General features: G+C 44.5%; 1 protein-coding gene across 8 annotated transcripts in view; it reads right to left on the reverse strand.

Annotated features, from left to right (window-relative positions):
- KIF17 (kinesin family member 17) overlaps positions 1–18,294 on the reverse strand; it is a 50,980-nt gene that overhangs the window by 20,816 nt on the left and 11,870 nt on the right. For all 8 annotated transcript variants that reach the window (XM_081177364.1, XM_081177363.1, XM_081177369.1 and 5 more), the window contains one exon: positions 17,356–17,808. In XM_081177364.1, the coding sequence (XP_081033490.1) occupies positions 17,356–17,808 (453 nt within the window). The remainder of the gene's footprint in view (positions 1–17,355; positions 17,809–18,294) is intronic.

The following is an 18,294-nucleotide window of genomic DNA, read 5'->3' on the forward strand; positions in this document are numbered from 1 at the left end:
ACCTAGACTTAGAATCATAGAATCATAGAGTTGGAAGAGACCACAAGGGCCATCGAGTCCAACCCCCTGCCAAGCAGGAAACACCATCAGAGCACTCCTGACATATGGTTGTCAAGCCTCTGCTAAAAGACCTCCAAAGTAGGAGACTCCACCACACTCCTTGGCAGCAAATTCCACTGTCGAACAGCTCTTACTGTCAGGAAGTTCTTCCTAATGTTTAGGTGGAATCTTCTTTCTTGTAGTTTGGATCCATTGCTCCGTGTCCGCTTCTCTGGAGCAGCAGAAAACAACCTTTCTCCCTCCTCTATGTGACATCCTTTTATATATTTGAACATGGCTATCATATCACCCCTTAACCTCCTCTTCTCCAGGCTAAACATGCCCAGCTCCCTTAGCCGTTCCTCATAAGGCATCGTTTCCAGGCCTTTGACCATTTTGGTTGCCCTCCTCTGGACACGTTCCAGTTTGTCAGTGTCCTTCTTGAACTGTGGTGCCCAGAACTGGACACAGTACTCCAGGTGAGGTCTGACCAGAGCAGAATACAGTGGCACTATTACTTCCCTTGATCTAGATGCTATACTCCTATTGATGCAGCCCAGAATTGCATTGGCTTTTTTAGCTGCCGCGTCACACTGTTGGCTCATGTCAAGTTTGTGGTCAACCAAGACTCCTAGATCCTTTTCACATGTACTGCTCTCAAGCCAGGTGTCCCCCATCTTGTATTTGTGCCTCTCATTTTTTTTGCCCAAGTGCAATACTTTACATTTCTCCCTGTTAAAATTCATCTTGTTTGTTTTGGCCCAGTTCTCTAATCTGTCAAGGTCGTTTTGAAGTGTGATCCTGTCCTCTGGGGTGTTAGCCACCCCTCCCAGTTTGGTGTCATCTGCGAATTTGATCAGGATGCCCTTGAGTCCATCATCCAAGTCGTTGATAAAGATGTTGAATAAGACCGGGCCCAAGACAGAACCCTGTGGCACCCCACTAGTCACTCTTCTCCAGGATGAAGAGGAACCATTGATGAGCACTCTTTGGGTTCGGTCAGTCATCCAGTTACAAATCCACTGAGTGGTAGCATAGTCAAGACCACATTTTACCAGTTTCTTTACAAGAATATCATGGGGCACCTTGTCAAATGCCTTGCTGAAATCAAGGTAGGCTACATCCACTGCGTTCCCTTCATCTACCAGGCTTGTAATTCTGTCAAAAAACGAGATCAGGTTAGTCTGACATGACTTATTTTTCAGAAATCCATGCTGACTATTGGTGATCACAGCATTCCTTTCTAGGTGCGCACAGACTGTTTGCTTAATGATCTGCTCCAGAATCTTCCCTGGTATTGATGTCAGACTGACTGGGCGGTAATTATTTGGGTCCTCTCTTTTCCCCTTTTTGAAAATAGGGACAACATTTGCCCTCCTCCAGTCTGCCGGGACTTCGCCTGTTCTCCAGGAATTCTCAAAGATGACTGCCAGTGGTTCTGAGATCACATCTGCCAGTTCTTTTAATACTCTTGGATGCAGTTCATCTGGCCCTGGAGACTTGAATACATCTAAACTGGCCAAGTATTCTTGTACTATCTCCTTAGTTATTCTGGGCTGTGTTTCCTTTGCTGAATCACTTGCTCCAAATTCTTCAGGTCGGGCATTGTTTTCCTTATCGGAGAAGACTGAGGCAAACAAGGCATTGAGGAGTTCAGCCCTTTCTGTGTCCCCTGTTTGCATTTCACCATCTTCTCCTCTGAGTGACCCCACTGTTTCTTTGCTCTTCCTTTTGCTACAAACATACCCATAGAAGCCTTTTTTGTTGCTTTTAACCTCTCTAGCAAGCCTGAGTTCATTCTGTGCTTTAGCTTTTCTGACTTTGTGTCTACACGTGCTGGCTATTTGTTTGAATTCCTCTTTGGTGGTTTCCCCCCTTTTCCATTTTTTGTACACATCCTTTTTTAATCTTAACTCAGTTAAAAGTTCTTTAGATAGCCACCCTGGCTTCTTTAGGCACCTTCCATGTTTCCCTCTCATTGGTATTGCCTGACGTTGTGCTTTTACTATCTCCCTCTTAACAAACTCCCAGCCATCATGAACTCCCTTTCCTTTTAGTATTACTGTCCATGGGATCTCACCCAGCACTTCCCTAAGTTTTATGAAGTCGGCTTTCTTAAAGTCAAGAAATTGAGTCCTAGTATGCTTGGCTGCTCCTTTCCGCTGTATAGTAAACTTCAGAAGAGCATGATCACTCGCGCCTAATGATCCTTCCACTTCTACCCCACTAACCAGGTCATCAACATTGGTTAGGACCTGATCTAAAATGGCTGTTCCTCTTGTTGCTTCTCCCACTTTCTGGACAATGAAGTTGTCTGCAAGGCCAGTGAGGAATCTGTTTGACCTTATGCTCTTGGCTGAGTTTGACATCCAACAAATATCCGGGTAATTGAAGTCCCCCATTACTACTATCTCCCTTCCTTTTGCATGCTTGGCCATCTGTTCCAGGAAGGCATCATCTATGTCCTCCGTTTGGCTTGGGGATCTATAGTAAACTCCCACAATGAGGTCCCTGTTATTCTTCTCTCCCTTAATTTTGACCCAAATGCTCTCACTTTGGCTTTGATGTTCTAAATCTTGGATCTCTTCACAGGTATACACATCCCTGACATATAACGCCACTCCTCCTCCTTTCTTGTCTGGTCTATTTCTCTGAAATAGATTGTATCCCCCCATTATTACATTCCAATCGTGGGACTTATCCCACCAGGTTTCAGTGATGCCTATTATGTCATATTTAGTTTGCTGTACCAAGAGCTCAAGCTCATCTTGTTTATTTCCCATGCTTTGTGCATTAGTGTACAGACATTGAAGTCCATTAATCATTCCCCCGTGTCTCTTATTTAAGGATTTTTTCCTCCCACCACTAGGTCTGCGTGCTGTTTGCTCCATTTGGTCTATGACATTTGGATGATCATCTTCATCAATTGATAGGCTCCTACCTTCAGGAGCACTGTCTCCCTCCCCCACATTAGTCAGTTTAAAGCCCTCCTGATGAGGTTTCTGAGATTTTTGGCAAAAACATTTCTCCCAACTGTTGTGAGGTGCAGCCCATCGCTTGCCAGAAGTCCATCTTCAAGAAACTGCAGTCCGTGATCTAAGAATCCAAACCGTTCCTGTTTACACCATCTGCGAAGCCAGCTGTTCACTTCCACTATTTTCCCCTCTCTCCCTGGGCCACGTCGTTCAACTGGGAGGAGAGATGAGATGACAATTTGTGCATTTAGTTGCTTCAATTTCCTGCCGAGAGCCTCGTAGTCTCTTTTGATCTTCTGGAGGCTATTGCTTGCAGTGTCATTGGTTCCCACATGAACCAAGAGGAAGGGGTATTTGTCAGTGGGTTTTATGATTCCTTGCAGTCGTTCAGTTACATCTTGGATCTTAGCCCCGGGGAGACAGCACACTTCCCGAGACATCTTGTCAGGCCCACAAATCACTGCTTCTGTTCCCCTCAGTAGGGAATCCCCTATCACCACTACACGCCTCCTCTTAGGTTTGGTCGGGGTTCTTCCATGAGCTGTCCGTTCCAAGGTCGCCTGCACATTCCCTGAGGACTGACTTTGCTGCTCGTCTTCATTTACCTGATCGACAGAAATGAGGGAGAGATCCTCAAATGGAGTCTGCTCTTCGTCTTCCATGCTAGGGGAGAGGACCTCAAAGCGATTGTGTAATTCTAAACAATCAGAACGAACCCTGGGCCTCCTACTTCTTTGAGTCACGTTTCTCCATATATCCGGCTCCTGTGCTGGTGAACTAGCCTCCTTCTCTGGGGAGTCCCCTGTCTCCTCCTTGATGGAGGCGGTGTGGTCTGTTGCTTCCAAGAAGAGCTCCAGCTCTCTAATTCTTTGGAGCGTAGCTACCCTTTCCTCCAGTTTCTGGACTTTGTCTTTTAAGAGGGCAATCAACATGCAATTGCTGCAGGTAAAGCTGCCTGCAACCTTTGGCAAGATGGCAAACATTGCGCAGGAACCGCAGGCGACAGCAGCTGTTCCCTCCCCCTCCATCTTGAGAATGTGTCGTTGGGGCTGGCTACAGCGGTCCTCCATCATAAAAAGTGTGCAGACAGGACAAATAACTCCCCCTACAAAAAACCTAGGTCTCCCCCAACAAACGTTTCAGACTAGCTCCCCTAAATCTAAAAGATGGATCAAACTGCGCGTGCCGCTAGGCGCGCGCCGCTGCCCTGCTAGCTCTGATAAGCTCCTCCCACAGCTAATCACCTTCCTCAACAGAAACCCTGCCCCCTCTGACCTTTGCACAGGGAAAACAGCTAATCAGCCACAAAGAAACACAAGCACACAAGAGAAAACCCTTTTTGCTCCTTCTTCAACTTCTTCCCTGCTAGCTCTGACTTATTAATTAAAAAATGATATTAAAATGCAACATTTTTTGAACAAAAAACAAGAACAGGCTCCTATCACATAATGACAGATGGAGTCTATTTGCCTGGCCAGGGTTGCCCAACCTCAGTCAACCTCTGGGAGCACAGTCTGTGGTCAGGGGTAACAATAACAGGAAGGCTGCATGGCTCCTGCTCCCAGGCGTTCACTTTCCATTTTCTGTAGTGATATAGTTCCAGGAGGCCGGCACCACACGCTTTATCTAAATGTGTGAATTGCTCAGGCCTGGTCTAGCACCTTGGGATGCTTCTTGTCCTGGCTATTGTTCCACTCTTCCTTCCTTCCTATCAGAGTCTCTCCCCCCCACCCACCCTTTATATTTAAAATAATACTGCATATCCACACTTCCACTTCTTTGTACATCTCTGGTGAGAATCATGCCAACACCAAGTTAGTCAGCTGGTCTATTCTAACCCACTACTGCCTCCTCCAACTGAGCTCTCTGGCTTCTTGGATGGGGGTTGAATATATTCTTACAAAAGTTGGGTGTCTGCGCAGGAGCTAGATTCCTGGGGGTTCCAGGCACTCAGCCATCTCTCTCTTTTGGTTCTCTTTCTTCTTCCCAGCACACCTTGCTCGTCACCTTTTCCTGTCACCTACCTTGGCAAAGGTCCAAACCCCAGTCAAACTTCAGGGCAAGGGGGGAGGGCAGTTCTCTTCTATTGCCAATGGTCCTCAGTGGCCCTGTGTTGTTTCTTAATGGCCCTCGCTTGGCCAGGTTGTTTTGCATAGGCTAGCTTAGGAATTCCTCTTCAGCTTGTATTTCTCCCTTCACATTGCAAATAATCAAAATTCCACCATTTATTAAATTCTAGGGTTTCTGGGGGTCCCCCCAAATGTATAACACCACCCCCCTTTTAGAAAAAGGGACAGCTTTCCATAGCTGTGCAGAAGAAATAACAGAAATGTTACTAGCAGCATTCAGTTCAATACATCATAGCACAGGGACATGTTTGAAAACACAATAACAGCTCCTCTCCAAATGATCTCCAGCTGCCCTGGAATTCTCCAGGCCTTTTCCTTCCTCTTGTCCAGACATAGGCAAACTCAGCCCTCCAGATGTTTTGACCTGCAACTCCCACGATCCCTAGCTAACAGGACCAGAGGTCAGAGATGATGGGAATTGTAGTCCCAAAACACCTGGAGGGCTGAGTTGGCCTATGCCTACTCTTGGGATACATTCTGGTCACTGTTTCAGCCTCCCAGTGCCACTTACCCAGTCACCCACACTGGGCAGCCAAGATGATGTGTTTCCATGACATACTCAAGCCAGGATGTCTGCCCCAGTATCACAGCTGCCTCATCCAAAGACCCTCCTTCCTTCATCATTATCATCATTACTTATCAGAACATTCCTAAACACCATTAGCAGTTTTAATCATCACTGAACAAGCTAATTTAACCAAAACACTTACTACCAACCCCTCGCAAGCAGCAGCAGCATGCAAGGAAACAAAGAAAAACACATTACAGTACTGTATTTCAGGATGATTGCTGAACTTCGTCCCAAGAGTGGAAGCTCCGCCCCCTTGCTGCAGTAGCCTGCCTGGGGTATCCACAGAGCTCTTAATTCTAGTAGCTTACACAGCTACACAGAAGTCCTGGTCTTGCAATTTCCACATAAAGTTATCAATCCAAGCCAATCTTAAAGATCATTAAACAGTTCTCAGTACAAGAAGGGGATAAAAATCACAGGTCCAGTCTTTCTAGAGACTTCCTATTTCATTTCTGCCTCCCTGCTGCTTGTGGCTCAGAGGCCCCAAACTCCTCCAGTCCCACCTCAAGACACAGGTCTCAGCAATACAACGTTTTAAGTGTGTTTTAAGTGCAATATGCAATGTAACACTAGACGGCAATGGAAAATTCAATGTATTTTTAAAAACACTTTTTTAAAAAGCGTTTTTTTAATATGTGTGTGGATTCCAGCACAATTTTAGGATCTCTGCTGCTTCCTCTCTGGCAAAGGGGGAATCCCCTTTTCCATTTCTCCTCCCTGGGGCCCAGTTTACTTCATCCCCTGCCCCAAACTCCAAATCAAAATGCTGCCACCAGGCTTTACCTGGGGCACTTTCTGCAGAATCTCCAGGCCCACCCCATCCACATGGGTGGCCAGAACCCCACCCCCTTTCCTTACTCATGGGGCTAAACAAAGACGTGTAACTTCCCCAGTCACTTTCTTCCCTTAAACCCACTGGACTCTGGGTGATCCTGGCTGCTGCCCCCAGCATTAAGACAGGTCCCCCCAACCCTTGCAGACCATCTTGGGGCATCCAAGAGGTAAAACCACTGGCAATTATTATCTCACACACTTCTGCAGCACACAAGCCTATTGCTGCTCCTGGGCACCCTCTTCCTCTCGGGGAAATTCCGGAGAAACCAACTCAGGAGGAGCCAACTGCTCCCCTGGCAGTGAGCGGACGCAAGCCTGGAGTTGCTCCTTGGTGTTTTCCTCCACTGAAGAAAGCGCCATTTCCCCTTGTGCACAGACAATCAACATCTTCCTTTCCCATAGGTGCTGGCTTCTCCCCCAACTCCTCAGGAACAGTTTCCCCTCTTTCTGGCACCTCCGCAGGCACGGGTTCCTCTGGCAGGCTCTCCGGCCCCTCCATTTCCTCCTCTTCCACAGAAGGCTTCCAGGGGTCAGGCAGCTCAGGTGGCCAGCCTTTCTCCTCTGAGGCATTTTCTTTCTCCACTGCTGGAACTCCGGGAGTAGGAGAGAGATCAACTAGCAGCTCCTCCAGCCACCTTGGCACCTTTTTCTTCTGCCAGTGGCGCCTGGCATGGAGTCACACTTTGCTCTCCAAGGAGATTTCTTTCCCACTTTATTCTCATTTCAATGAACCACTGCATCTGCTGCCCATGGTGCTGCGTTCGGTGCTCCTCCATCAGCTTGAGGAATACTGCTATTCCTCCCCTTCATTTTGACTTCAGGAGCATGGTCTCCCAGGCCTTCTCTCCAGGACACACAGCTCCCACTTCTTACACCAGTGTAACAAAAGCTGGGTGTCACCCCCACTCTCTGCTGAGTGGTATTCCTGAGGGGGTTCCAGCGTGCCCCTAGGGTCTCTGCTCCTTTGGAGAATTGAAAATGCAGTGGAGACTGCTGTAGCTTTAAGAAGTACAATTTATTCCCATATTTACACCTTCAGTCTGCATGGAGGGAGTCCAGATCTTACAGCATGGTCATCTTGAGAGAGGTTTGTTCCCGACAGCAGAGCAGCCCTGGAGTCCAAGGCATCTCCCCCCTCTTCCCAGCACATCTTGCTCAATACATTCTTTTCCTGTCACCTCACACCCACTTACGCTGGCAACCTCAAAAATCCCCAGCCTTCAAAATCAGGGCAAGGGGAGAGGACAGTTCTCTTGATTTGCCAATTGCCCTCTGTAGCCCTGTATTGTTTCTTAATGGCCCTAGCTTGGCCTGGTCCTCTGCTTCATAGGTTAGCTCAGGAATTCCTCTGCAACTTGTATTTCTCCCTTCACAGCCCAAACAATAAAAACCCCATTTATTAAATTCTAGGGTTTAGAGGGTCCCCCCCAAAAAACTTATAGCAATATACCTGCAAAGCATGCACTCTACTCACTGAGGCACCTTGAAAGCCACTCTAGCAAACTTCTCAAGATCTCTGCCTCTAAAGGGTCATCCTGAGCCAGAATGGCAGAAGCTCTCTGAGGTCTTTTTCTCAGATCTTTTGAACTGGAGTTGCCAGATGCTCCTGCATGCAAACCATTTGCTCTACCACTGAGCTTATGCCCCTAAGGTATGCAGGTGTTTTCAGATGCATATCAATGGGCTTCATTGTCTCCTGAGACAGATGGATGTCAGCAATACAATCAGGGCAATGATCAAGCCTGTGATCATATTGTCCCTTTATTTATATATCTGTTGTTGTTGTTATTATTCTTTTTTTAAAAAAAAATATTTATTACTTTTAAAAATTACAGAAAAGGAAAAGAAAAGAAACAAAAGAGAAAGAACAAAGAAAGAAAGAAAAGGACACTACAATATATAACAATACAAAACACAACCTAATCATAGAATCATAGAGTTGGAAGAGACCACAAGGGCCATCGAGTCCAACCCCCTGCCAAGCAGGAAAATAGTTTAATTTAGTTTAATGTGATTAATTTAATCACATTAAACTAAACTAAACAAAACCCTAACCCTAAACAAAACAAAACAATAACCATTTAAAAACATAAATCACACCCTTTCCATACTCTATTTTTCATTCCCTTGTTTCCTCTACTTCCTCTCACCTCCCTTTTTGTATTCCACTTCTATTAATTGTTTCAGCAAACCCTTTCCATCTTTCTCTATTTTCTGTCATATTATAAATATCTTAACATATTTTTTATCATTAAAAACTAAGTACTCATATATCCTTAACTCCTTATAACATTTCTACTAAGGCCATAAAATTTCTTTCCACCATTCATTAAATTTTGCAATATTTCTATATATGAACTTTAAAATCTCTAATCTTCACCCACCATCTCCTCTCCCTGGTTTTGGATTCTGCCAGTCCTTTCCATCAAATCCATATAGTCCATCAACCTGGAGATCTTATGTCCGAGGCTCTTAATAATAATAATAATAATAATAATTTATTATTTATACCCCGCCCATCTGGCTGGGCCTCCCCAGCCACTCTGGGCGGCTTCCATAAAAACCAGAAATACAGTAAAATGTCACACGTTAAAAACTTCCCTGAACAGGGCTGCCTTAAGATGTCTCCTGAATGTCAGGTAGTTGTTTATCGCTTTGACATCTGCTGGAAGGGCGTTCCACAGGGCGGGTGCCACTACCGAGAAGGCCCTCTGCCTGGTTCCCTGTAGCTTTGCTTCTCGCAGTGAGGGAACCGCCAGAAGGCCCTCGGCGCTGGACCTCAGCGTCCGGGCAGACTGATGGGGGTGGAGACGCTCCTTCAGGTATACTGGACCGAGGCCGTTTAGGGCTTTAAAGGTCAGCACCAACACTTTGAATTGTGCTCGGAAACGTACTGGGAGCCAATGCAGGTCTTTCAAGACCGGTGTTATATGGTCTCGGCGGCCGCTCCCAGTCACCAGTCTAGCTGCCGCATTCTGGATTAGTTGTAGTTTCCGCGTCACCTTCAAAGGTAGCCCCACGTAGAGCGCATTGCAGTAGTCCAAGCGGGAGATAACCAGAGCATGCACCACTCTGGCGAGACAGTCCGCAGGCAGATAGGGTCTCAGCCTACGTACCAGATGGAGCTGGTAAACAGCTGCCCTGGACACAGATTTGACCTGTGCCTCCATGGACAGCTGTGAGTCCAAAATGACTCCCAGGCTGCGCACCTGGTCCTTCAGGGGCACAGTTACCCCATTCAGGACCAGGGAATCCTCCACACCTGCCCGCCTCCTGTCCCCCAAAAACAGTACTTCTGTCTTGTCAGGATTCAACCTCAATCTGTTAGCCGCCATCCATCCTCCAACCGCCTCCAGACACTCACACAGGACCTTCACCGCCTTCACTGGTTCTGATTTAAAAGAGAGGTAGAGCTGGGTGTCATCCGCATACTGATGAACACCCAGCCCAAACCTCCTGATGATCTCTCCCAGCGGCTTCATATAGATGTTAAAAAGCATGGGGGAGAGGACAGAACCCTGAGGCACCCCACAAGTGAGGGCCCAAGGGTCTGAACACTCATCCCCCTCATCTTAAGTCTTTTCCAGGTCCCTTCTGCAGGTCTTCTTCATATTCTTTAGTGCCAAAAAGCAAATCTCGAGAAAACTCCAACCTAGCAATACTTTTATTCCTTCCGGACAAGTCAGCCAAATTTCCATAGTTGAAGCTGAGGTCTATAAGATATTTCATGACATGTTTCAATATTCCTCCAGATCCCAAGGCCCCCAAAACTCCAGTCTCCTCCAAACCCAAGTCCATGTCCCAAAAGTCAGTTAATCCCTGCATAGAAGGATCTTTCCAACTTTCCTTCTTCCGTCCAAGCCGGGATCCAATCTTCAAAATCTGGCTTTTTCTAGATTCAATCGTAAAAGGCCTCAACTTGTAGTCCTCAATTTGCTTCTGTATGGCTGAAGAACCCACTTGTATTACTTTAGGCTCAGCAACCACAGCTTTCTCTTTCTCCTCCGCAATCTGTCCAACCAAAGTAGTTTCTTGTGCCAAATCCTGAATTGTTCCTGTATTTATGCTCACTTTTTGACTCCAATTAGTCACTTTTTGGTCCAAATTGTCAATTTTAAAAGAAGTGTCATCTGTCTTCTTATGGAGCTGTTCCAGCGAATAGCTTATCTTACATAATACCGTCACAATGGTTTCTCCTATCAACATTTTGAGTGGTCCAAGGTCAATCTCTAGTTCTCACACTTACTTATCATACAGCTGGTGCAGTCCTGTGACAGTTTCAAAAACTCCCTCTAGAGGGAAACAGTCTCCACTTGTATCAATCCTTTCGAGCACAATTCAAACCATAAAAATAGTTTCACTTTCCAGTTACTTTTCCTCTTTTTTAAACGCAGAAGAGGACAATGGAAACAGTATCTTTCTCTTATATAACTAGTTGTCAAAAATGTTCTGTTCACAGTCAATGAACTCTCCCAAAATTTCCCTTTTTCTGGCAGCCCTTTTCCAGGTTCAGAGCAGTGATAATTTGATTTTTCACTCCCTCCTGCAGGCTCGCTAAGTCCAAAATCCCCCCCCCTTCTCCTGCTTCCAGGGGGGGGGGGTTGTAACTTTAACCGATGAAAATTCAATCCTTTGCCAAAATCTTCCAAAGACTTTAGCTTATAACATCTGTTCTTCAATCTATTTACAAAAAAGGGGAAGAAGAAGAAGAAGAAGAAGAGTTTGGATTTGATATCCCGCCTTTCACTCCCTTTAAGGAGTCTCAAAGCGGCTAACAATCTCCTTTCCCTTCCTCCCCCCACAACAAACACTCTGTGAGGTGAGTGGGGCTGAGAGACTTCAGAGAAGTGTGACTGGCCCAAGGTCACCCAGCAGCTGCATGTGGAGGAGCGGAGACACGAACCCGGTTCCCCAGATTACGAGACTACCGCTCTTAACCACTACACCACACTGGTGGACTTCCTGTTTAAAACCTTCCCCGTTTCGGTGCCAAATTAAATTATTTGAAGATCCAATTTTGTGTTCTACTCACGGGTAGTTGTTTAAAGTCCAATTGTCCACAGGAAAAAGTCAGCGCTCTCCGGCAACAGCAATGCGGCTTCACTCCGCGAAAAAAGCAGTCGATTCGAAGCACCGCGCCACTCACCCCACGTCGCTCAGGATCCCCGAAATCGGGTTTCCCCGCGAGTAGGGCAAAGGTGCCAGCCGAATCCCAAGTTCACAAGCTTCTCCCGCTTGTGATTTCAGTGGGTCTCCGCCTTCGCCGTGGCAGTCAGACCCTGGTTTTCGCGGAGCTAGTTCCTCCCGATCAGAGGAGCTCCGCCATTGCCGGAGGCGCCAACCCGGAGGTCCTGTTGTTGTTGTTATTCTTTTTTCCCCCAAAAAAGATATTTATTAAAAGTTTTTAAGATATAACAAGAAAAATAAAAAAGAAACATACAAAATAAAAAAGTTAAAAACACACATTAATTTTCAATAACATATCTTCCATACACTTATTTCCTCGGACCCCCTCATACCTCCCTTCTTTGTATTCCAGTTCGATTTGTTAGTTCAGCAAATCCTTACCATTAAACTTTTACCCATTTATAAATTATTTTCATGTCTCTTAAAGCATTACAGCTGGAAACCGCTTAGTTTCTATCCAACATCCTTCTAACATTCATTAATTTTACAATGTTTCTGTAAGTAGTCTTTGAATTTCTTCCAGTCTTCTTTCACCGACTCTTCTCCCTGGTCTCGGATTCTGCCAGTCATTTCTGCCAATTCCATGTAGTCAATCACCTTCATCTGCCATTCTTCCAGGGTGGGTAGATCTTGTGTCTTCCAATACTTTGCAATAAGTATTCTTGCTGCTGTTGTTGCATACATAAAAAAAATTCTGTCCTTCTTTGGCACCAATTGGCCGACAATGCCCAGGAGAAAGGCCTCTGGTTTCTTCAGGAAGGTATATTTAAATACCTTTCTCAGTTCATTATATATCATTTCCCAGAAAGCCTTAATCTTTGGGCACGTCCACCAAAGGTGAAAGAATGTACCTTCCGTTTCTTTACATTTCCAACATTTGCTATCGGGCAAATGATAGATTTTTGCGAGCTTGACTGGGGTCATGTACCACCTGTATATCATTTTCATAATATTCTCTCTTAAGGCATTACATGCCGTAAACTTCATACCTGTGGTCCATAACTTCATACCTGTGGTCTATAACAATTGGACTTGATTTGTTTACAAGAAACACATGTAACAAGGTTACACCGGAAACTATTGACTAATAAGAGATTGGGACAGGAGTTTATTTCATCTGACAAAGTTAAAAAAAGAGGAGTTGTGATTTATGCAAAGGAGAGACTATCACCGAAATTTATTTTTAAAGATGACCAAGGAAGATTCCTGGCAATTGAAATTCAAGTTCAAGGAGAGAAATTTTTGATAGTAGGAATTTACGCACCGAATGAGGGGAAAGCTGAATTCTTTAAAAAGTTGCATGAGACCTTATTGGATTATTTGGATTACAATCTGATCTTAATGGGGGGCATGAATGGAGTAGTATCTACAAATATGGATAAGGCACAAAGACAGGTAGTCACCAAGGATGGTAGATTACTGAAAACATTTTTTGAGATGACAGACAACTTGGATTTAGTCGATATTTGGAGAACAAAGAATCCCTTGGGAAGAGAGGGAACTTTTCTGAAGCCAAGATGACATGAACTAGAATTGACCAAATATGGATAACTAGAGGAATGGCACCAAAGATAAGGAAAATAGAAATCTGCCCAAAAACTTGCTCCGACCACAACGCTGTAAGGATGGAGATGAAACAAATAACAACCGGATCCTTCAGATGGAGGATGAATGACACCTTATTTAGAGATGAAGAAGTGTATAAAAAGGCCCAAAAAACCTTGAGAGACTATTTCGAAATAAATATGAACACCAATGTAGAAAAAAGAGTAATCTGGGACGCAAGCAAAGCTGTTATGAGAGGGTTTCTGATACAGCAGAATGCTATAAAGAAGAGAAGTCAAAATGAGAAGAATGATAAAATTCTGGAGAAAATAAAAGAAAATGAGAAGAAATTGAGAGCAAAACCAAAGTCCCAGGAAATTTTGAGAGAAATAAAATTATATCAAGTACAATATATGGAAATAATGAATCAGGAAATAGAATGGAAAATTAAACAAATGAGACAAAAAACATTTGAATCAGCCAACAAATGTGGGAAATTGCTGGCCTGGCAATTGAAAAAGAGACAAAAATTAAACACCATTACAAACTTAGAAGTGGAAGGAAAGAGTATACATAACCCAACTGAGATTAGAGACTGTTTCCAGAGGTATTAAAAAAAATTATATACACAAGAGCCACAGAAAGAGATGGACATAGACCAATTTTTGAAGACAAATGGATTACAAAAAATCTCTCAAGAAAGCAAGTTAATGCTGAACCATAAAATATCTGAACAGGAGGTAGAAGGTGCCATTCAAAACATGCAATTGGGCAAATCTCCAGGACCGGATGGGCTGACTTCTAGATATTATAGATCTTTGAAAGAGTGGTTATTGCAACCTTTGAAAGAAGTCTGCAATGAAATACTGGAAGGGAAAAGGGCACCAGTTGTGGAAAGAGGCGTACATCACACTTATACCGAAAACAGAGACTGAAAAGACTCAGCTCAAGAACTACCACCCTATATCGTTACTTAATGTGGATTATAAAATTTTTGCAGACATTTTGGCCAAGAGATTGAAAAAAGTATTGATGGAAGAGATCCATAAAGACCAAGCGGGCTTTCTCCCAGGAAGACACATGTCTGATAATTTGAGGAATATAATAGATACTTTGGAAAAACTAGAAGTGAATATAAACACTAAAGCAGTTTTGATATTTGTGGATGCGGAGAAAGCTTTTGACAACATCTCTTGGAGTTTCATGAACTACATGGGATGGGGGTAGGCCAAGGCTTTGAAAATGGTATAGGTGCAATATACTCTGAACAAAAGGCTAAATTAATTGTAAACAATGTGGTTACGGAAGAATTTAAAATAGAAAAAGGGACACGACAGGGGTGCCCAATCTCCCCACTGCTTTTCATATCGGTCCTGGAGGTCCTGCTAAACATGATTAGAAGGGACCGGTTGGTTAAAGGTATACAGGTCGGAGCTAAACAATATAAACTGAGAGCATTTGCAGATGACTTAGTACTGACGTTACAGGAGCCAGAATCTAGTACTAAAAGGGTTTTAGAACTAATTCAGGAATTTGGTCAAGTGGCTGGTTTTAAACTAAATAAGTTAAAAACCAAGGTTTTAGAGAAAAATTTAACACCGATTGAAAGAGATAGGTTTCAGAATGAGACAGGATTGACTGTGGTAAAGAAAGTGAAATATTTGGGGATTAACATGACAGCCAAAAATGGGAATTTATTTAAAGATAATTATGAAAAATGTTGGACTGAAGTGACAAAAGATTTAGAAACTTGGTCAAATTTGAAGCTTTCACTGTTGGGCCGAATTGCTGTGATAAAAATGAATGTATTGCCGAGAATGTTGTTTTTATTTCAGACATTGCAAATTGTGGACAAGATGGATTGTTTTAGGAGGTGGCAGAGAGATATCTCTAGATTTGTCTGGCAGGGCAAGAAGCCCAGAATAAAATTTAAGATACTGACAGATGCAAAGGAAAGGGGTGGATTTGCCCTGCCAGACCTTAAACTTTATTATGAATCAGCAGCATTTTGCTGGTTGAAAGAATGGCTACTTCTTGAAAACACAGACATTTTGGATTTAGAAGGTTTTAACAATGTATTTGGTTGGCATGCATATTTATGGTATGATAAGGTCAAAGCTCATAAAGTATTTAAAAATCATATTGTCAGGAAAGCTTTGTTTAATGTTTGGATAAGATATAAGGATTTGTTGGAAAATAAAACCCCAAGGTGGCTGTCACCAATGGAAGCAAAAGCTTTGAAAAAGCTCAATATGGAGGCCAAATGGCCGACATACTGGGAAATTTTGGAACAAGACGGAGATAGATTGAAATTGCAGAGTTTTGAGAAATTAAAAAACAAAGTGAGAGACTGGCTTCATTATTATCAGATAATGGAGACATATAATTTGGATAAGAAAATTGGCTTCCAGGTGGAAAAGTCAAAATTAGAAACAGAACTGTTAGAACCCAAAACTAAGAATTTGTCAGGAATGTATAATTTGCTGTTGAAATGGAATACTCAGGATGAAACGGTGAAATCTGTTATGGTTAAATGGGCACAGGATGTTGGACGATAATATTATGTTTGCTGACTGGGAACAGTTATTCTTAACCTGTCCTTCACTTTAAGGTCCCAGGGTGGGGTACTACATTAAAACAGTTAAAAAGAACTTACAATCATAAAAATAAAGTGGCCCTTAAAATACACAGGTGTCAGAAGTCAGGGTAAAAGAGGTGCGTCTTAAGCATTCACTGGAATCTGTATAAGGAAGGTACCAGACACCGCTCTGTGGGAAGGGGAGATGCACAGCTAGGGTCTCTCCTGGCCCAGCCCCCCTCAGTCTTTGAGAGAAAAGGAACCACCAAGAGGGTCCCCTCTGCCAATCTTAGCACCCAATAGGGTCTATAGGAAAGAAAGCAGACATAGTGGGTAGATAATGGCTTGAATTTTTTAAAATGAAGTATTGCCTTTTAGGAAATGGTCCTGAAATATTGCTGAAAGGGTCAGGTATCCTGTGATCATTGTGGGGGGAGGGAGAATTGCACTTACCCTTCATCTGAGACTGTGTGCACACTAACCTATTTGTAGCACCAACATGTACCTCAGTCTGGAATTGTTCATGCACATCCTCAACATGCTGTTTTCAGTCCAGACTGTTTCTAAACCCTGACATCCACAAGGGTGAGTACAGTTACTTAACATGCATTTGAAAACCTTTCCCTTGGTGAAGCTATCCATGCCTCTTCCTCCCTGCATATGCCCCAGGTTAAGGAAAATGGAAGTGGTGACTGCAGTCTACCCTCAAAGTCACTGGGCAACTGTAGGCACAACCTGGCTGGCATCACCTACGTCAGTTTTTATCTTTTTTCAAATGTATGTACTGTGCAATTACACAGAATCAATCTGCAATGAGCTTTTTTCTTTTAATGAAACCATTTTCTCAATAAGTGCATTTCTGATTGGAAGGTATTCCACTATGAGAAGGAAAACTCTGATCCTAAACCTCTGCTGCCTTGCAGAAGATCTCTGGGAGAAGAAAAGCCTAAGGAGTAAACCCTGCACAAATCCAGAGTGCAGTCCCTAAGGCCATTGGATGGCGCCTTGTACGCCTCCTCCCAGCAACTCCTGCAGCCAAGCTGGTGTCAAACATTTCTCTGCTTTCCTTTGGACCACCCCAAGAGGGGTGTTTTGCCATCTGGGCAGCCCAGGACCTCCATAAACGCTGCCCAGGCTTATGCCCTGGGAAGATCACTTCTGTGCTACTAATACAGTGGTTTGACATCACCCCCAGACGCACACTCTGTTGTCTGTCAAGACAGATGGATGCCAACAACAGATGGGGGGGAGGAATGTGCAACAGATTAGTTTGTGTGTGCCGTGTGTCAAAAAATCCCAAGGATTCAGTTTCCATTGATTCTTGAATATGTTGTGTGTACACAGACTAATTGTTGAGAAGGGGGCACCACCTAAGATTAGAAGAATAGCTGCTGTTGTCACTACTGGTGGACAGAGGTTTTCCCCAATGATTGAGGCACAGAACATAAGCAATTCCATTTCAGTAAGTGGTGAAGCAGCTACATGAAGGGATCCTACCTTGCAAATGGCTTATGTTCATCTGCTGAGCCAAGATGGCTCTCAGCTTCTTGATTTCCTCTTGGTATTCCCTCAGCAGAGCATCCTTGGGATCCTCATTGATGCGGGGTTTGTTCCGTATGTTCTTGGCTCGGTGGGCATAGCGCAAGGTGCTGAGAGTCTCGTCGTAATTGTTGTCCGCAGGAGACAAGCAGGCTACCATGAGTGTCTTGGTATTGCCTCCAAGCGAGTCCTGCAGCACCCGAGTCAGCTTGGAGTCTCGGTAGGGCACATGTCTGCACCTCCCGTCTGCCAGGGCTGAGATGACGTTGCCCAGTGCCGAGAGGGAGAGGTTGATTTTGGTGGCCTCTTTGAGGCGTTCGCCAACAGCTCCCGTTTTGGACTGCCTCTCGCTCCCAGCCAAGTCCACTAGGTTGAGCTTTGCAGCCCTCAGGTGATCTTGCCCCCTCTCATCTGCAAGGAAAAGAGTCTGGGCTGAGTTGAGTTCTTGAAAGAAGGGAACAATCCTGAATTGTCTAGCGTATACCAGACCTGAAGGGCCTTGTGCTGCACCATTAGCTGCTTGCTGTGATAAAGTGTCTTGGGACAGCCCTACTTGACATCATCAGACAGCAATGAGTTCTACAGATTATCACAGAATTGTGGAGCTGAACCCCAAGGGTCATCTAGTCTAGGGTTGCCATATGTCCGGATTTCTCCAGATATGTCCTCGTTTTACGGTTTAAAATTTCTGTCCAGGTGGATTTTAAAAATTATGCAAAATGTCCGGGGGGGGGGGTTGTTGTGGCCCTCGTCCACGCGCTCCATAAGGCTGCTGGCAGCGGCTGCTGCGGCTGCTCTGGGACTAAGAAAGGACACACGGTGCCTGGTGGAGGCGCTGCTGCTGCTTTGGAAACCTGGGCTTTATCACAGGCAGGGGCTGAAATTGCTGGGGAGCCA

This window comes from Podarcis bocagei (assembly GCF_964188305.1).
Source record: "Podarcis bocagei genome assembly, chromosome: 17".
Lineage (NCBI taxonomy): Eukaryota > Metazoa > Chordata > Lepidosauria > Squamata > Lacertidae > Podarcis > Podarcis bocagei.